This window comes from Oncorhynchus mykiss, chromosome 24 (assembly GCF_057628025.1).
Source record: "Oncorhynchus mykiss isolate SJ-2025 chromosome 24, ASM5762802v1, whole genome shotgun sequence".
Classification (NCBI taxonomy): Eukaryota; Metazoa; Chordata; class Actinopteri; order Salmoniformes; family Salmonidae; genus Oncorhynchus; species Oncorhynchus mykiss.
The window spans coordinates 26,746,563-26,767,763 of NC_143045.1; the positions used below are offsets into that span (position 1 = coordinate 26,746,563).

Here is a 21,201-nt window from a genome sequence, read left to right on the forward strand (position 1 = left end):
ACATTTTGATTGAAAATATATTATACATTCAGTGCAGTACAAATTAACGGATTAGTTAGACAGATGACTTGATGCATAAATACTTTATTAATGTGTGACATATTGCACTTATTGAGTTCTACAAGTATGTACATTTCACAGGAGGTTGGTGGCAACTTAATTGGGGAGGAAGGCTTGTGGTAAGGGCTGGAGCGGAAAAGGTAGAACGATATCAAATACATCAAACATATGGTTTCCATGTGTTTGCCATTCCATTCGATCGTTTCAGCCATTATTATGATCCGTCCTCCCCTCAGCAGCCTCCACTGGTACTGTACATTTTGTTGAACCAGGATTGTTCAAAAAGATATGTAAAAACTCCCGTGCACGCACACACACGTTTGTTGTTGGGACAAGGATAGTAAACAATGAATTTCCATTCAAAATCCCATTTTCCCTGACCTTAAAACTAACCTAACCCTAACCTAACCCTAACCACAACCCCCAACTAAACCTAACCCCTTAAGCCTGAAATAGCCTTCTGTCACCACAAGGATAGTAAAACCAAACACACACACACACCATAGTTTCCAGCACAATACACAAACATTAAGATTTGATTTAAGTCAAATATAATTTGTCAGGGGTGTCATTCCATGGAGGGCCTAGTGTCTGCAGGTTTTAGTTGTTTTCCTTTCAATTAAGACATAAACTACCAGGTGCGGGGAGTTCCTTTCTAATTTGTGACCTTAATTCATCAACCAAGTACAAGGGAGGAGTGAGAAGCCGCAGCTATTCGGCCCGCCGTGGAATGAGTTTGACACCTGTGCTTCATGTGAATGAATAGGTTAGATAAAAGGTGCATAAATGATGAATAAATTCATTGGTTTTAAGAAAAATTGGCTACATTTAACATGTAATTAATTAAATCCCATCTTGTTAAACCAAATACAGACAAGATAAACATGGTGAGCCATCGTAATTTACATGTCAAAACCTGTTAGTTAGGATAGTCTGGCCTATCAGTGTGTGACTGGTTGGCTCTCTGTGTCCTCTTTGCTGTTTTCAGAGCACTCTGATAGAATAAAGCAGCCTGAGTCTCTTGGACAGTCGCTCTTCTCCACCTTCAAACTGTGTGATGAAGAGGGCTCCTCACTCTCCCTCACATCATCGCCTGCGAACACAAGAACAAAGCAGTCTGGTTGGTTGGATCCTCAGACCCAGACAAACACATGTGGGTTGCCAGCTTAGCTGCCCCGATCCAAGTCAATTTAAATCAATTTTGGTTGCCATTCTCAAACCATCCAAATGGAATTAAGCTTGATTTAATGACTAGATTAATCCCTGGCTGGTAATCTTTGCCAGGGTTAGCCAACACCCAGTCATGATATCTGGTTCAGCCAGGGTGGCAGTGCCATCTGTTTGGTCCGAAACTAGCCCACACTCACAATATCTGGTTTAGCCAGGGTGGCAGTGCCATCTGTTGGGTCGGAAACTAGCCCACAGTCACGATATCTGGTTCAGCCAAGGTGGCAGTGCCATCTGTTTGGTCCGAAACTAGCCCACAGTCACGATATCTGGTTCAGCCAGGTTGGCAGTGCCATCTGTTTGGGCCGAAACTAGCCACTGTCACGATATCTGGTTCAGCCAAGGTGGCAGTGTCATCTGTTGGGTCGGAAACTAGCCCACCGTCACGATATCTGGTTCAGCCAGGGTGGCAGTGCCATCTGTTTGGGCCGAAACTAGCCCACAGTCACGATATCTGGTTCAGCCAGGGTGGCAGTGCCATCTGTTGGGTCGGAAACTAGCCCACAGTCACGATATCTGGTTCAGCCAGGGTGGCAGTGCCATCTGTTTGGTCCGAAACTAGCCCACAGTCACGATATCTGGTTCAGCCAGGGTGGCAGTGCCATCTGTTTGGGCCGAAACTAGCCCACTGTCACAATATCTGGTTTAGCCAGGGTGGCAGTGTCATCTGTTTGGGCCGAAACTAGCCCACTGTCACGATATCTGGTTCAGCCAAGGTGGCAGTGCCATCTGTTTGGTCCGAAACTAGCCCACAGTCACGATATCTGGTTCAGCCAGGGTGGCAGTGCCATCTGTTTGGTCCGGAACTAGCCCACAGTCACGATATCTGGTTCAGCCAGGGTGGCAGTGCCATCTGTTTGGGCCGAAACTAGCCCACTGTCACGATATCTGGTTCAGCCAAGGTGGCAGTGCCATCTGTTTGGTCCGAAACTAGCCCACTGTCATGATATCTGGTTCAGCCAAGGTGGCAGTGCCATCTGTTTGGTCCGAAACTAGCCCACACTCACAATATCTGGTTTAGCCAGGGTGGCAGTGCCATCTGTTGGGTCGGAAACTAGCCCACAGTCACGATATCTGGTTCAGCCAAGGTGGCAGTGCCATCTGTTTGGTCCGAAACTAGCCCACAGTCACGATATCTGGTTCAGCCAGGGTGGCAGTGCCATCTGTTTGGGCCGAAACTAGCCCACTGTCACGATATCTGGTTCAGCCAAGGTGGCAGTGCCATCTGTTTGGTCCGAAACTAGCCCACTGTCATGATATCTGGTTCAGCCAAGGTGGCAGTGCCATCTGTTTGGTCCGAAACTAGCCCACACTCACAATATCTGGTTTAGCCAGGGTGGCAGTGCCATCTGTTGGGTCGGAAACTAGCCCACAGTCACGATATCTGGTTCAGCCAAGGTGGCAGTGCCATCTGTTTGGTCCGAAACTAGCCCACAGTCACGATATCTGGTTCAGCCAGGGTGGCAGTGCCATCTGTTTGGGCCGAAACTAGCCACTGTCACGATATCTGGTTCAGCCAAGGTGGCAGTGTCATCTGTTGGGTCGGAAACTAGCCCACCGTCACGATATCTGGTTCAGCCAGGGTGGCAGTGCCATCTGTTTGGGCCGAAACTAGCCCACTGTCACAATATCTGGTTCAGCCAGGGTGGCAGTGCCATCTGTTGGGTCGGAAACTAGCCCACAGTCACGATATCTGGTTCAGCCAGGGTGGCAGTGCCATCTGTTTGGTCCGAAACTAGCCCACAGTCACGATATCTGGTTCAGCCAGGGTGGCAGTGCCATCTGTTTGGTCCGAAACTAGCCCACTGTCATGATATCTGGTTCAGCCAAGGTGGCAGTGCCATCTGTTTGGTCCGAAACTAGCCCACAGTCACGATATCTGGTTCAGCCAGGGTGGCAGTGCCATCTGTTTGGTCCGGAACTAGCCCACAGTCACGATATCTGGTTCAGCCAGGGTGGCAGTGCCATCTGTTTGGGCCGAAACTAGCCCACTGTCACGATATCTGGTTCAGCCAAGGTGGCAGTGCCATCTGTTTGGTCCGAAACTAGCCCACTGTCATGATATCTGGTTCAGCCAAGGTGGCAGTGTCATCTGTTGGGTCGGAAACTAGCCCACCGTCACGATATTTGGTTCAGCCAGGGTGGCAGTGCCATCTGTTTGGGCCGAAACTAGCCCACAGTCACGATATCTGGTTCAGCCAAGGTGGCAGTGCCATCTGTTTGGTTCGAAACTAGCCCACAGTCACGATATCTGGTTCAGCCAGGGTGGCAGTGCCATCTGTTTGGGCCGAAACTAGCCCACAGTCACGATATCTGGTTCAGCCAAGGTGGCAGTGCCATCTGTTTGGTTCGAAACTAGCCCACAGTCACGATATCTGGTTCAGCCAAGGTGGCAGTGCCATCTGTTTGGTTCGAAACTAGCCCACAGTCACGATATCTGGTTCAGCCAGGGTGGCAGTGCCATCTGTTTGGTCCAAAACTAGCCCACAGTCACGGTATCTGGTTCAGCCAGGGTGGCAGTGCTATCTGTTTGATCTGAAATTAGCTCAAACAGACATTTATGACCTTAATTTAGACCAACATAAATGGAGTTATGTGGGGACACAAACATAAATAACCTTTATGCTAATTGTACGCATCCTGTTTTGTAAGCAGCTGACAGAAACGGTCTAGTATTGCTCATTTCCTAATCTGGATTGGAGACCAATCTTTCTGTTTCATTTTATGTTTCAGAGCCTTGCAGTGTTTCATAGAGGAAGACATTTTGCCTCTTTAAGCAGTTTCTCTCTGACTGGTGCCAACTCAGCAGGATGAGCAATTCTAAAATAATAGCAGCGATAAGCATCTGCTTATTATAACATACAAAGATCAAGATGTTACTTCCTGAGTGTAGTGCTGCGCATCATAAAATGTATGTGGTACAATTGGCTATTCCCTTTGCCCCAATATAAATACAGTAGGGCTAGGCTACAGTAGAAATTGGTTTTGCTACTCACTCTCTGTATATCTGCAGTCGACAGCAGCCAGCAGCCTGCCTCTGTGTTCTGGATTCATCACGTTCAGCTCTATAAGGTGTTTCTCCTGCAGGTGCCTCAGGTCCTCTACTGTCTGGTAGCCATTCAGAAGCAGTGCAGATGCATACTCCTTGAATAAACAAGATACAGTTCCATCTCATCTACCTTTCATAATCTTATACTAATCTGTTCACATTTGAGTGCTTTAGGTTATGTTTATGCATATAAAAAATGTTTGTTGTGTATTTGAGACAACACTGATTGGTTACTGTAAAGAGGAAAGAACAAAATGTGTCTGTATTTGGAAGTCATTTAAAGAGTCAGAGCTTGACCATGGCTAGAAGCTATCCAGCTTTTGTCAAATGAACGTCATTTTAGCTAACCATAACCCTTTTCCTAACCTTAGCCCAATTATTCTAACCTGCTAGGTTAATTCTCCTAACCTGCTACGAAAAGTCAAATCTGAAGTTAATTTGACAATAGATGGATCCCTTCTAGCCATGCCATCCGAGCACTCACCTCTAGATGTAGCCGCTCCAGTAGTTCCAGTAGTGTCTTTGGTCGTGGTCTCTTGCTCATCCTCTGAGGCCTGATCTTTGGCGCCTCCTCCTCTCTTTCTTTCTCCATGAGCATGTCAACATAGATGAACTTGAAATTGCCCACTTTGTTGTTCAGAATCCCTGTCCATATGCCCATGGGAGGTTTACTGATGATGCTGATAATGTCTCCAACCTGGGAAGAGACATCAATAGATTGGACTCATACATATAGATTATGAAACAGCTCTTACAAACAGCTTTCATAGCATTTCACAATACACCCATTCTGGAAACATTATCTTCTGTCTACCTTGAGTTTGAGGGAGTCAGTGTCATATGGGCTGGGAACAAAGTCTGTGTGGACCCGTGCTCTACCACAGAAGTGTCCGTTGTATGAGCTGTCCTCTTCTAGTCTCAGACTGTCTCTGGTACTGGAGCCATCTGAGACGCTGGCCAAACCACCTGAGCCAACAGGGTACAATACATCACAATATGATTACACTGCACATATTTACCCATGGACCAAGAATAGGTTGTGTGTGTATCCTTGTGTTGGAGGGAAGGTTACAAGCCTATCCTAATATTGTAATATGATGGTAATAATAAAATAAAATGTTATTTGTCACCTGCGCCGAATACAACAGTTGTAGACCTTACAGTGAAATGGTTACTAACCAACAATGCAGTAAAAAAAAAAAAAAAAAACGAATAAGATATAAAAGTAACAATTAAAGAGCAGCAGTAAAATAACAATAGTGAGACTATATACATGGCGGTACCGATACAGAATAGGTTTTGTCGTGCCCTTTTCACGACTGTCTTGGTGTGCTTGGACCATGTTAGTTTGTTGGTGATGTGGACACCAAGGGATTCAAAGCTCTCAACCTGCTCCACTACAGCCCGTCGATGAGAATGGAGGCGTGTTCAATCCTCTTTTTCCTGTAGTCCACAATCATCTCCTTTGTCTTGTTCACGTTGAGGGAGAGGTTGTTGTCTTGACACCACACGGCCAGGTTTCTGACCTCCTCACTATAGGCTGTCTTGTCATTGTCGGTGATCAGGCCTACCACTGTTGTGTCATCGGCAAACTTAATGACGGTGTTCGAGTCGTGCCTTGCCGTGCATTCATGAGTGAACACGGAGTGCAAGAGGGGACTGAGCATTCACCCCTGAGGGGCCCCTGTGTTGAGAATCAGCGTGGCGGATGTGTTGTTACCTTCCCTTACCACCTGGGGGCGGCCCGTCAGGAAGTCCAGGATCCAGTTGCAGAAGGAGGTGTTTAGTCCCAGGGTCCTTAGCTTATTGATGAGCTTTGAGGGCACTATGGTGTTGAACGCTGAGCTGTAGTAAATGAATAGCATTCTCACATAGGTGTTCCTTTTGTCCAGGTGGGAAAGGGTAGTGAGGAGTGCAATAGAGATTGCATCATCTGTGGATATGTTAGGGCGGTATGCAAATTGGAGTGAGTCTAGGGTTTCTGGGATAATGGCGTTGATGTGAGCCATGACCAGCCTTTCAAAGCACTTTATGGCTACAGACGTGAGTGCTACGGGTCGGTAGTCATTTAGGCAGGTTACCTTAGTGTTCTTGGGCACAGGGACTATGGTGGTCTGCTTAAAACATGTTGGTATTACAGACTCGGACAGGGAGAGGTTGAAAATGTCAGTGAAGACACTTGCCAGTTGGCCGGCATATGCTCACAGTACACGTCATGGTAATCCGTCTGGCCTTGTGAATGTTGACCTGTTTAAAGGTCTTACTTACATCGGCTGCAGAGAGCGTGATCACACAGTCTTCCGGAACAGCTGTTGCTCTCATGTATGTTTCAGTGTTATTTGCCTCGAAACGAGCATAGAAGTAGTTTAGCTCATCTGGTAGCCTCGTGTCACTGGGCAGCTCTCGGCTGTGCTTCCCTTTATAGTCTGTAATGGATTACAAGCCCTGCCACATCCGAGAAGCGTCAGCGCCGGTGTAGTACGATTCAATCTTAGTCCTGTGTTGACACTTTGCCTGTTTGATGGTTCGTCGGAGGGCATAGCGGGACTTCTTATAAGCTTCCGGGTTAGAGTCCGCTCTGGCCTTTAGCTCAGTGTGGATGTTGCCTGTAATCCATGGCTTCTGGTTGGGGTATGCATGTACGGTTACTGTGGGGACGACGTCATCGATGCACTTATTGATGAAGCCAATGACTGATGTGATGTACTTCTCAATGCCATCGGAGCAATCCCGGAACATTTTCCAGTTTGTGCTAGCAAAACAGTCCTGGAGCTTAGCATCTGCTTCATCTGACCACTTTATCATTCATTGAGTCATTCACTGCTTTAATTTTGGCTTGTAAGCAGGAATCAGGAGAATAGAATTATGGTCATATTTGCCAAATTGAAGGCGAGGGAGAGCTTTGCATGCATCTCTGTGTGGAGTAAAGGTGGTCTAGAGTTTTTTTCCCCCTCTGGTAGCACATTTAACATGCTGATAGAAATTTGGTAAGACCGATGTAAGTTTTCCTGCGTCAAAGTCCTCGGCCACTAGGAACGCCGACTCTGGGTGAGCGTTTCCTGTTTGCTTATGGCGGAATACAGCTCATTGAGTGCAGTCTTAGTGCCAGCATCAGTTTGTGGTGGTATGTAGACAGCCACAAAAAATACAGATGAAAACTATCTAGGTAGATATTGTGGTCTACAGCTTATCATGAGATACTCTACCTCAGGAGAGCAAAACCTTGAGACTTCCTTAAATATCTTGCACCAGCTGTTGTTTACAAAAATACATAGTCCGCCACCCCTTGTCTTACCAGACGCCGCTGTTCTATCCTGCCGATACAGCATATAACCAGCCAGCTGTATGTTGATAATGTTGTCGTTCAGCCACGACTCCATGAAGCATAATATATTACAGTTTTGAATGTGCAGTAGTTTAATCTTTCGTAGGTCATTGATTTTATTTTCCAAATATTGCACGTTTGCTAGCAGAATGGAAGGCAGTGGGGGTTTATTCGATCACCTACGAATTCTCAGAAGACAGTCCGCCCTCCGGACCATTTTTCTCTGCTTTCTCTTCACGTTTCCAGGAAAGTAGTATGTCATTCACGTTGGGCTCGTCGGACTCGTTAAAGGAAAAAAAGGATTCTGCCAGTTCATGGTGAGTAATCGCAATTCTGATGTCAATAAGAGAGCAGCAACATTATCAGTCATAAGAGAGCAGCAACATTATGTACAAAATACAAAATAAGTAAAAAAACAAGTTACAAACAACGCAAAGAAACAAACCAAAAAAACACAATTGGATAGGAACACGTAAAACGTCAGACTTCTTTTTCGGGGCCATCTTAATAATATGGTAATACAATGGTAAAATAAAATAAATGAAAACACATCACATTAGCTTATTCTTCATTTACAAACGTGTAACTTCATTTACAGACTTGTATGAGGAGAGACATGACTTTCTGTTGACATCCCTGTGGAGAGGACTTACTGGAGGAGCTCTGTCCACTGCAGAGGCTCTCCAGAGAGTTGCTGGTCTCTTCAGAGCCTTTCTCAACAGGAGGACTGCTCTCTGTTTCCTCCTCTAGGTCTCTGTCAGTGTCCTCACCCTGCATGGGGAAATACAAGATGGACAAGCCACTATGTGAGTAAGCTAAATCATTTCAGGGTGGATTCCTTTGCTATATAAATAACAGTGCTATTTATATAAGGAAGGAAGTGTCATTAGGTTAACAATTCAACATAGCCACTTACAAATACTGACTAGGTTGTTGGATACTATTTTGTCACTTAGACCTAATTTCAATACAAATTGAGTCTTGCTTGGCCAGACGTACACTACATGACCAGAAGTATATGGACACCTGCTCGTTTGGCCCTGTCCGGGGATATCATCGGATGGGGCCACAGTGTCTCCTGACCCCTCCTGTCTCAGCCTCCAGTATTTATGCTGCAGTAGTTTATATGTCGGGGGGTCAGTTTGTTATATCTGGAGTACTTCTCCTGTCTTATCCGGTGTCCTGTGTGAATTTAAGTATGCTCTCTCTAATTCTCTCTTTCTCCCGGAGGACCTGAGCCCTAGGACCATGCCTCAGGACTACCTGGCATGATGACTCCTTGCTGTCCCCAGTCCACCTGGCCGTGCTGCTGCTCCAGTTTCAACTGTTCTGCCTGCGGCTATGGAATCCTGACCTGTTCACCGGACGTGCTACCTGTCCCAGACCTGCTGTTTTCAACTCTCTAGAGACAGCAGGAGTGGTAGAGATACTCTTAATGATCGGCTATGAAAAGCCAACTGACATTTACTCCTGAGGTGCTGACTTCCTGCACCCTCGACAACTACTGTGATTATTATTATTTGACCATGCTGGTCATTTATGAACATTTGAACATCTTGGCCATGTTCTGTTATAATCTCCACCCGGCACAGCCAGAAGAGGACTGGCCACCCTTCATAGCCTGGTTCCTCTCTAGGTTTCTTCCTAGGTTTTGGCCTTTCTAGGGAGTTTTTCCTAGCCACCGTGCTTCTACACCTGCATTGCTTGCTGTTTGGGGTTTTAGGCTAGGTTTCTGTACAACACTTTGAGATATTAGCTGATGTACGAAGGGCTATATAAATACATTTGATTTGATTTGATTTTGATCCAGCCGAAGCTTGGTATTGCGCATGGTGATCTTAGGCTTGTGTGCGGCTGCTTGGCCATGAAAACCCATTTCATTAAGCTTCCAACTAACAGTTATTGTGCTGACGTTGCTTCCAGATGCAGTTTGAAACTTGGTAGTGAGTGTTGCAACCGAGGACAGACGATTTTTACGCATTACGTGCTTCAGCATTCGGCGGTCCCATTCTTTGAGCTTGTGTGGCATACCACTTCGCGGCTGAGCCGTTGTTGCTCCTAGAAGTTTCCACTTCACAATAACAGCACTTATTGTTGACCAGGGCAGCTCTAGCAGGGCAGAAATTTGAAGAACTGACTTGTTGGAAAGGTGGCATCCTGTGTCCGTGCCACATTGAAAGTCACTGAGCTCTTCAGTAAGGCCATTGTTTATCTATGGAGATTGCATGGCGGTGGGCTCGATTTTATACACCTGTCAGCAATGTGTGTGGTTGAAATTGCCAAATCCACTAATTTGAAGGGGTGTCCACATACTTTTGTATATATAGTGTATTTTATAAGAGTGTTCTTATGACATAGGTAGACATCACAATGGTGCATTTGAGTATGTGAGTTATAGCCAGTCAGATGGAAAATATACAATATTTTAAGAGCTCTAGATGTTTTTATACACTACGCAAATATAAGTACTGTGTAGGATGAGAAAGAGGCAGTCTGTAGTGTAACTCACAGCTTCCTCAGAGAAGGTTTTGAAGTGCTTCTTGCCCATCTTCCTGCGCATGGTTAGAGAGATGGCCTTCATCTTCTTCCCCAGGCTGCCTTGTTTGGTTTGATCAAAACTCTCACATCCAGACTCCTCTGTCACTTTTGTTACATTTTCCTCTAGTCTGGCTGGTGATGGTTGTCTGATGCCGTCAAATCGCCCAAAACTGGTGGAGCGCTGCATGGAGAGATCACAGATGAATATCTGGAACATTATGCAATACATGTTGCACACCATCCCACCAAATCACTATGGGTTTTTGATGATTTCCTTTCCTTTTACGTTTCTTATGACATAGGTAGACGTTTTTATACACTACGCAAATATAAGTACTGTGTAGGATGAAAAAGGGACCAAATCAGTGGTAATTAATTATTTGATCCTACTCCCTTGATTTACAGTAATACTGCGTCATTGTCTTGAGCAATGTGTCTTGAGCCTAGAAGTCTGGCACGTGAGGCTACTTGAACTCAATCCCATTTGCACTATGCGTGTATCTCTATCATGATGTGCTTGTGAGGTACAGCTAATAGATTTTCATAAACCTAAAAGTATTTAATGAATAATTCCAGTAAATCCCTATTACATACCAGGACCCCACACTGCAGGAATCTAGGGAACCTTTTGAGTAATTTGACGGAACCTCCCCCTCCTCACATCTTTGACCATATATCTGCTGCACTTCTACTCATCATCAGTCAAAGACACTGCTTCTTCTTTTAGTTAGAATCACATTTTCTTGCTAACTATTGTGGGTAGTTAGCGCTAAAGAGTTGTCAATTCTACACAAATAGTTATAAATTCAATGTATTTAAACGTGCTACTTAGAAATAATGTGTTTCCACCTACCTTTGGTTTACTGGGCTTTGGTTTGTCTGAAACATTTGAGGCTGCCCTCTGTAGCATTTTGTGTTGATGTTGTTTGGTTTTAGAGTTCAGTCTAATGTAATCTTAAAGAAGCCTATCTGTACTCTGACCAACTCTGATGGTAGTTAAGTGTTAACTGCACTAAACTAACCCAGATCGAATGCTTGGCTTCCTCAAAATGACAGGATGTGACATGTGAGGCAATCAACATTCTTTCTATTACCACGGTATCCGTTTCAGAAGGGGAAAAAACACATTCTGCTAGATGAGCACTTTGCGGTCTCTCTAAAAACATTTTAATTTCTAGGAACACTGTGATGAAGGTGACATAATTTTAGAACCTAGTTACCATTTGTGGTTGGGCTACATTTGCTGCATGACTCACACCTGGCATAGGCTATACAGTGCCTTCAGAAAGTATTCATACCCCTTGACTTATTTCACATTTTGTTGTGTTGCAGCCTGAATTCAAAATTGAATAAATATATTTTTTTCTCACCAATCTACACACAATACCCCACAATGACAAAGTATTTTTTTAAAGTAGGACATTTTTGCTAATTTATTGAAAATTAAATACAGAAATATCTAATTTACATATGTATTCACACCCCTGAGTCAATACATTTTAGAATCACCTTTGGCAGTGATTACAGCTGTGAGTCTTTCTGGGTAAATGTTTAATAGCTTTGCACACCTGGATTATACAATATATGGACATTATAATTTTTTTAATTCTTCAAACTCCGTCAAGTTGGTTGTTGATCATTGCTAGACAGCCTTGCATTAGATGTTAAAGCTGAGTCAAAACTCTAACTAGGCCACTCAGGAACATTCTTGGTAAGCAACCACAGTGTATATTTGACCTTGTGTTTTAGGTTATTGTCCTGCTGAAATTATGCCGATTTAAAGCATACCCATAACATGCAGCTACTACCATGCTTGAAAATATGAAGAGTGGTACTCGTGTTGGATTCGCCCCAAACATAACACTTTGTATTAAGGACATGAAGTTCATTACTTTGCCACATTTTTTGCAGTTTTACTTTAGTGCCTTATTGCAAACAGGATGCATGTATTGGAATATTTGTATTCTGTACTGGCTTCCTTTCTTTCACTCTGTCATTTAGGTTAGTATTGTGGAGTAACTATGTTGTTGAGCCATCCTCAGTTTTCTCCCATCACAGCCATTAAACTCTGTAATTGTTTTAAAGTCACCATTGGCCTCATGGTGAAATCCAGAAGCTGTTTCCTCCCTCTCTGGCAACTGAGTTAGGAAGGACACCTGTATCCTTGTTGTGACTGGGTGTATTGATACACCATCCAAAGTGTAATGAATAACTTCATCATGCTCAAAGGGATATTCAATGTCTGCTTTTTTTATTTGTACCAATAGGTGATCTTCTTTGCAATGCATTGGAAAACCTGTGTTTGAAATTCACTGCTTGACTGGTGGACTTTACAAATAATTGTAAACTCAGCAAAAAAAGAAACATCCTCTCACTGTCAACTGCGTTTATTTTCAGCAAACTTAACATGTGTACAGTAAATATTTGTATGAACATAAGATTCAACAACTGAGACATAAACTGAACAAGTTCCACAGACATGTGACTAACAGAAATTGAATAATGTGTCCCTGAACAAAGGGGGGATGAAAAGTAACAGTCAGAAGTATCTGGTTTGGCCACCAGCTGCATTATGTACGGCAGGACATTTCCTCCTCATGGACTGCACTAGACTTGCCAGTTCTTGCTGTGAGATGTTACCCCACTCTTCCACCAAGGCACCTGCAAGTTCCCGGACATTTCTGGGGGGAATGGCCCTAGCCCCCACCCTCCGATCCAACAGGTCCCAGACGTGCTCAATGGGATTGAGATCCGGGCTCTTCACTGGCCATGGCAGAACACTGACATTCCTGTCTTGCAGGAAATCACGCACAGAATGAGCAGTATGGCTGGTGGCATTGTCATGCTGGAGGGTCATGTCAGGATGAGCCTCCAGGAAGGGTACCACATGAGGGAGGGGGATGTATTGCCTGTAACGCACAACGTTGAGATTGCCTGCAATGACAACAAGCTCAGTCCGATGATGCTGTAACACACCGCCCCAGACCATGACGGACCCTCCTCCTCCAAATTGATCCCGCTCCAGAATACAGGCCTCGGTGTAACGCTTATTCCTTCGACAATAAACGCAAATCCGACCATCACCCCTGGTGAGACAACCACGACTCATCAGTGAAGAGCACTTTTTGCCAGTCCTGACTGGTCCAGCGACTGTGGGTTTATGCCCATAGGCGACGTTGTTGCCGGTGATGTCTGGTGAGGACCTGCCTTACAACAGGCCTTCAAGCCCTCAGTCCAGCCTTTCACGCAGATGAGCAGGGACCCTGGGCATCTTTCTTTTGGTGTTTTTCAGAGTCAGTAGAAAGGCCTCTTTAGTGTCCTAAGTTTTCATAACTGTGACCTTAATTGCCTACCGTCTGTAAGCTGTTTGTGTCTTAACAACCGTTCCACAGGTGCATGGTCATTAATTGTTTATGGTTCATTGAACAAGCATGAGAAACAGTGGTTAATCCCTTTACAGTGAAGATCTGTGAAATTATTTGGATTTTTACGAATTATCTTTGAAAGACAGGGTCCTGAAAAAGGGACGTTTATTTTTTGCTGAGTTTATGTGTGGGGTACAGAGATAAGGCGATTCAAAAATCAGATTAAACAGTATTATTGCACACACTTATTATGTGACTTGTTAAGCACATTTCTACTCCTGAACATATTTAGGCTTGTCATAACAAAGGGGTTGAATACTTTTTGATTCAAGACATTTCAGCTTTTCATTTTTATTTACTTTGTAAAATTTTCTAAAAACAGAATCCACTTTGACTGTAGGGCAGTGGTGGAAAAAGGACCCATTTGTCATACTCAAGTAAAAGTGAAAGTCACCCAGTAAAATACAGCTTGGATAATAGTGTATTTGGTTTTAAATATACTTAAGTATCAAACGTAAATGTAATTGCTAAAATATACTAAAATATACTAATATATAAGTATTAAAAGTCAAATAAAAAAACGTCTAAATCATTTCAAAATCCTTATACTAATCAATCCCAGACAGCACAAATTTTATTTATTATTTTTTTGGACTGAAATTGTGGGATAAACAATGTTTTGAAACCTTCATCAATTACTATTATTTGGATTCAGTTCTTTCCAAAGTTCTTTCACACAAAACATTCCAGTAAGAAAAAAGCAGGAAATATACTTATAATTATATATAATTATCCTAAATATACTATACTGTCGATGTTGAACTTTTCTTTGCTGAAATGTCAAAATCTCGGGTGAATGTTTTGAGGAAGTGTTGAGGCTATGAACTGCAGACACAGAAAGATGGCAACTTTGTGATGTCGAAACAGTTTCCGTTTGAACATTTGGACTCCGTATGGACGTTTGACTAAAACAAGCTCTTCTTGATCTACTTGATAATACATTTGACACATTAAATGTTATTTACTGCCACATTAAATCAAACATGATGTGATTATCTTACATTAGGCTATGTAAATAGCTATTCTAAGATAAATGTTGCCCTCAGAAAATTAGGGAATCAGTCAGCATCAATTACCTATTTAATTCATACTGTGGTTGATAACTTTTTAGCAAGCTAGTACGTTGATTATTAGGTCACAGTGTAACACCCTGATCTGTTTCACCTGTCTTTGTGATTGTATTTATACCTGTGTTCTCTGTTTGTCTGTTGCCAGTTCATCTTGTTTGTCAAGTCAACCAGCATTTTTGTTCTCAGCACCTGCTTTTCCCAGTCTCTCTTTTTCTCGCCTTCCTGGTTTTGACCCTTGCCTGTCCTGACTCTGAGCCCGCCTGCCTGACCACTCTGCCTGCCTGCCGACCCGTACCTTTTCCCCACCTGTGGATTATTGACCTCTGCCTGGTAGTGCGAACTGGCCATGACTGACCCAGCAGACCCGGGCCAGCTGCGCAAGCCATCTCCTCTCAAGGAGCCTCCATTTGTAGGCACGAGGAATTGCTTCATGGTCTTATGGAGGGGGTCCAAACGTTGGCTGAGTGCCATAACCGGGCATTGGACATGCTGCTGGAGCAATTCTGCGGGTAGTCTGGGGGGGGGGGGGGGGCAGCCTGCCACGGTGGTAACTCGGTGGTTAGCAGCGTCGCCCCATAGGCCACTCCACCTTCCCGGGAGCCCCGCTTACCTCCCCTGGAATGCTTTAATGGAGAAACGAGCACCTGTCGGGTGTTTTTAGCTCATTGTGCCCTCGTTTTTGAGCTTCAGCCCTCCTTCATTTCCGTTGATCACTCCAAGATAGCCTACCTCATCACGCTGATGTCTGGGAGGGGTCTCACCTGGGCTACTGCCATATGGGAACAACAGCCGGCCATGTGCGTGAGTCTGGAGGGGTTTGTGGGAGAGGTGAGAAAGGTTTTTGATGCCCCGTTCTCCGGAAGAGAAACTGTCCGAAAGCAAATCCAGCTCCGGCAGGACACCCGCAGAGTGGCCGACTATGCGGTGGATTTCAGCACATTGGCAGTTGAGAGTGCGTGGAACCAGGAAGCACTGTTCGACATGTTCCTGCACGGCGTCTCGGAGGAGGTTAAGGACGAGCTTGCTGCTCGGGAGTTACCCACGGATCTTGACTCCCTCATTGCTTTGACCATCTGCTTCGATGGGTGATTGCAGGAATTACAGACGGAGAGGAAATTTGATTTAGCTCGCACGTCCAGGGATTCCACCTCGCCTCCGAGTCATCCTGGAAGTCCCCAACGGTCCCATTGCCGAGAGCACCCGAGGTTTCCCGACCTTCCTCGAGAGTCCCCAAAGACGGCCGAGGCACTGTTTCCCTAGCCTATGCAGCTAGGCAGAGCTGGGCTGTCACCAGCGGAACATCAACACAGGATCAACACAAGGAGCTGCCTGTATTGCGGGATATTTGGTAATTTTGTGTCCTCTTGCCTGGTAAAAGACCAGGTTCACTGGTAGGAGCGAGTACTCTGGTGAGCCATATGGAGAACTTTTCTGCTTCCCTTACTCGCACCTCTTTTCATGTCGTTCTGCTGTGGGGAAACAGGTCCAAATCTCTCTGGAGATTTGACTCTGGGGCCAATGAGAGTTTTTTGGACACTATGCTGGTGTCCGAGCTGAAAATCCCCACTCTGCCCCCTCCATTCCCATGAATGTTAGAATGCTGGATGGGCGCTCTATAGGTCGAGTCACCCATAACACCACTCTCATCAACCTACGTGTGTCAGGGAATCCTATCGAGACCATTCAATTCCTGCACATCAAGTCCTCCAGATTCCAGTGGTTTTGGGATTCTACTAGCTCCAGCGACACAATCCCCTCATCAACTGGTCTACAGGTGCTATCACGCCCATTGTCAGAAGTCGGTGCAACCTGCCCTGGGACGTCTTCCTGGGGGCTCGGAAGTTGCTCCTGACCTCTCCGCCATTTCCGCGGAGTACCAGGACCTTCGGGAGCTGTTCAGCAAGTCCCGAGCCACTTCCCTTCCACCGCACCGCCCCTATGACTGCGGGATTGACCTTCTCCCTAGCACCACTCCCCCCCCCCCCCCCGGGACGTCTGTACTCTCTGTTGGGACAAGAGACCAAGGCTATGGAGACCGACATTGGGGACTCCCTAGCTACAGGATTTATCTGTCCCTCTTCTTCTCCCACTGGCGCAGGGTTCTTCTTCGTGGAGAAAAAGGACAAGAACCTGCGCCCGTGCATTGACTACCGGGTACTCAATGACATTACTGTGAATAACTGTTATCCGCTACCACTCATTTCCTCAGCCTTCGAGCCGCTCCAGGGGGCCACTGTTTTATCCAAGCTGGATCTACGACACGCCTACCACGTGGTGCGGATACGAGAGGGGGACAAGAGGAAGACCGCCTTCAACACGGCCAGCGGCCACTACGAATATCTGGTCATGCCCTTTGACCTCACCAACGCCCCTGCCGTGTTCTAGGCTCTGGTGAATGATGTTCTCCGCGACATGTTGAACCAGTTCGTCTTCATCTACATTGATGACATCCTCGTCTTCTCCCGCTCCCCCCAAGAACACGTGTTTTATCGCCTCTTTATCCGGGGTTACAGCACCCTGGCCTCCCCCTGTCTGCACTTACCTCTACCAAGGTTCCGTTCACATGGTCCTCTGCAGCTGACTGAGTGTTCCTGGACCTTAAACACCGCTCACCACTGCTCCTATCCTGGTTCATCCTGACCCTTCCCGTCAGTGTCTGGTGGAGGCTGTGACGGAGATGTCCGTCACTGGCTGCGGGCAGCATTTGGTACACTGACACACACACACATTCATCGCGCCTCCCTGCTCCGTTATCAGCTACGTTAACAATGTGGGTCGACACACAAGTTAACGTCCCTATCTTAGTACATACATTTCACACTTACCTCCCGTCAGTACCAGGTTATGGTATAAGGAATATACAGACGTGTTCATGTTTAATTTAAGCAACGTTTATTATACTTATCAATGTTATGGATGAGCTTGTTTGTTTGGTTCTGTTCCTCTCTCCATCTCTGTAGCTTCTGGGTATGCTGCTGTCATGACGTTGCCCTCTTTGGGTACAGAGAGCACCCTCCCCTTCTCTCTGCACCATCCCCCTCTCTCTCTCTCTCTCTCTCTCCTACACCCAGGCTGCTGTTAGGCAGGTCATAAATTCCTGGAGGAGATTCTTCCTCATGGCCAGACAGTATAGAGAGAAAGTGAGTTTTCATAGAGAGAACAAAGGAATTTCTTCCACCTCACAGAACTTGAGAACTGAACAATATTCATGTTCTGGAGAATGTATGAAAGGTCGGTGAAATAGCCAGCTACGAACTGGTCCATTTGGTACAATTTTGTGAAACTCATGAGAGACAATACAGCCACATTACCATAACCATGTTTATACAAGAGTCTCAGTTATGAGGTCTGCATCTAATTATTGTATAAAATGAATGAGGCAAGATGAAACTATTTGTGAAATGATGTGATGCTATGTAATGATGTTAATGTGAGAGGATTGTATTTCTGTTTAAAGTTTCAATGAGTCATTGGCCCGCCCCCAGGAGGACAGACATGACCTGGCGTCATGGGACAGCTCTTTTCAATGTTCCGAATAAAACCCCCACCTGGGTTTTCCCACTTCAGACCATGTTTCTCTCAATTACGAGAGGGCTAAGGTTTGAGTAGAGACCATGTTTCTCTCAATTACGAGAGGGCTAAGGTTTGAGTAGAGACCATGTTTCTCTCAATTACGAGAGGGCTAAGATTTGAGTAGAGACCATGCTTCTCTCAATTACGAGAGGGCTAAGGTTTGAGCCCATTGCTAAATTCTTAACCATACCACGTGGTTAAACTCTGAGACTATCTAACCGACAGAATAAGAACAAATCTTTGATACTAATTACTAGTCTGCAGCTAGGAATTCGGTATCATTGAACGCGAAGACGGACAACCACCGAAACATCTATTCTATTACAACATTGCATGAATGTTACTCTGAACTAACCATTCTAACCACAGCAGAGAGAGAGAGAGGGCGGACAAACTCTCCAACAGAAACAAACATTCCAACAGAGATCACGACGACACACTGAACGTAAATATATATATTGATTGCAATTATTCCCGAATGAGTGAGCGTTCATGTGCAAAGGATTAGCATTTCAATTGTTAGAATTATCAACTTTGTAGTGTCTTTTATCTCAGTGGACCCCCACTTCCCATTTGTCCACCAAGCCTCCATGCTGGTTTAGCCCACTAGGGCACATTCCCCTATAATTTCCTTGTAACCATATCTACCTTTTTGTTTGTGCATTTCTGTGATTATTTAGTTAGTTAATAAATAAATGATTTAAGACAATTGAAGTATGGATGACTCATAGTGAAGACCGGGTTCGTGCAGATAACCAACAATTTATGACTGCTTTTCCCAGTCTCTCTTTTTCTCGCTCTCTTGGTTTTGACCCTTGCCTGTCCTGACCCTGAGCATGCCTGCCGACCTGTACCTTTGCCCCACCTCCGGATTTTTGACCTTTGCCTGCCTTGACCTGTCTATTGCCTGCCCCTCTTGGATTATTAAACCATTGTTAATTCGACGTTGTCTGCATCTGGGTCTTACCTTCATACTGATACAGAGCGAGCTTTTCTACATGACTTCTTCCTTGCATTGGAATGTTCCAAACCGATAGTCCTTCTCAACATTACTTATACACTTAGAAAAAAAGGTGCTATCTAGAACCTAAAAGAACCAAAAATAGTTATCCTATGGGGGGAGCCGAAGAACCCTTTTGAAACCCTTTTTTCTAAGCATGTAGGCCTCAGTTTGGAGAAGATCCTGTTGTCATCAAAGAGGAACAAACAAACATTGTCCTCACAAATAATGGTCAAATTCACATCAGAAACAAATCAAATAGTGAGTTCATGCAAGAGTTGTATAGGCAGCGGTTTAACTCTTTGCCTTTCATGGTACTACAGTTGAAGTTGGAAGTTTACATATACCTAGGTTGGAGTCATTAAAACTTGTTTTACAACTACTCCACAAATTTCTTGTTAACAAACTATAGTTTTGGCAAGTCGGTTAGGACATCTACATGTGCATGACACAAGTAGTTTTTCCAACCATTGTTAACAGACAAGATTATTTAACTTATAATTGACTGTATCACAATTCCAGTGGGTCAGAAGTTTACATACGCAAAGATGACTGTGCCTTTCAACAGCTTGGAAAATTCCAGAAAATGATGGCATGGCTTTAGAAGCTTCTGATAGGCTAATTGACATCATTTGAGTCAATTGGAGGTGTACCTGTGGATGTATTTCAAGGCCTACCTTCAAACTCAGTGCCTCTTTGCTTGACATCATGGAAAAATCAAAAGAAAATCAGCCAAGAAATGTGTAGACCTCCACAAGTCTGGATTATCCTTGGGAGCAATTTCCAAACGCCTGAAGGTACCACGTTCATCTGTACAAACAATAGTACACAAGTATAAACACCATGGGACCACGCAGCCGTCATACCGCTCAGGAAGGAGACGCCTTCTCTCTCCTAGAGATGAACATACTTTGGTGCGGAAAGTGCAAATCAATCTCAGAACAACAGCAAAGGACCCTGTGAAGATGCTGGAGGAAACAGGTACAAAAGTATCTATATCTACAGTATCTACAGTAAAACGTGTCCTATATCGACATGACCTGAAAGGCCACTCAGCAAGGAAGAAGCCACTTCTCCAAAACAGTCATAAAAAAGCCAGACTACGGTTTGCAACTGAACATGGGGACAAAGATCGCACTTTTTGGAGAAATGTCCTGATGAAACAAAAATAGAACTGTTTGGCCATAAGGACCATCGTTATGTTTGGAGGAAAAAGGGGCAGGCTTGCAAGCTAAAGAACACCATCCACACCGTGAAGCACAGGGTGGCAGCATCATGTTGTGGGGGTGCTTTGCTGCAGGAGGGACTGGTGCACTTCACAAAATAGAAAGGCATCATGAGGAAAGAAAATGATGTGGATATATTGAAGCAACATCTCAACACATCAGTCAGGAAGGTAAAGCTTAGTCGCAAATGGGTCTTCCAAATTAACAGTAACCCCAGGCATACTTCCAAAGTTGTGGCAAAATGGCTTAAGGACAACAAAGTCAAGGTATTGGAGTGGCCATCACAAAGCTGCGGCCCTCAATCCTATAGACAATTTGTGAGCAGAACTGAAAAAGCATGTGCGAGCAAGGAGGCCTACAAACCTGACTCAGTTACACCAGCTCTGTCAGGAGGAATGGGCAGAAATTCACCCAACTTATTGTGGGAAGCTTGTGGAAGGCTACCCGAAACGTTTGACCCAAGTTAAACAATTTCAAGGCAACGCTACCAAATACTAATTGAGTGTATGTAAACTTCTGACCCACTGGGAATGTGATGAAAGTAATAAAAGCTTAAATAAATCATTCTCACTACTATTATTCTGACATTTCCCATTCTTAAAATAAAGTGGTGATCCTAACTGATCTAAAACAGGGAATTCTTTACTATGATTCAATGTCAGGAATTGTGAAAAACTGAGTTAAAATGTATTTGGATAAGGTGTATGT

At 44.7% G+C, this 21,201-nt stretch overlaps 1 protein-coding gene across 1 annotated transcript; it reads right to left on the reverse strand.

The window, feature by feature from the left end:
- Window positions 1–68: 68 nt before the first annotated feature.
- samsn1a (SAM domain, SH3 domain and nuclear localisation signals 1a) lies at window positions 69–11,265 on the reverse strand. The gene is made up of 7 exons (XM_021582904.3): window positions 11,053–11,265; window positions 10,171–10,380; window positions 8,315–8,432; window positions 5,151–5,302; window positions 4,821–5,033; window positions 4,284–4,431; window positions 69–1,153 (listed from the first exon to the last, which is right to left on the reverse strand). The coding sequence occupies exons 1-7, from the start codon at window positions 11,107–11,109 to the stop codon at window positions 1,002–1,004; spliced, it is 1,050 nt and encodes a 349-aa protein (XP_021438579.3). The 5' UTR covers window positions 11,110–11,265; the 3' UTR covers window positions 69–1,001.
- Between the last annotated feature and the right edge of the window lie 9,936 nt (window positions 11,266–21,201).

Coding starts and splice junctions, on each gene's coding strand:
- samsn1a (XM_021582904.3), bottom strand. CDS start 11,109: ATGCTACAGAGGGCAGCCTCAAATGTTTCAGACAAACCAAAGCCCAGT. Junction 10,381..11,052: donor CAAAGCCCAGTAAACCAAAG/GTAGGTGGAAAC, acceptor CTCTCCATGCAG/CGCTCCACCAGTTTTGGGCG. Junction 8,433..10,170: donor AAACCTTCTCTGAGGAAGCT/GTGAGTTACACT, acceptor TTCCCCATGCAG/GGTGAGGACACTGACAGAGA.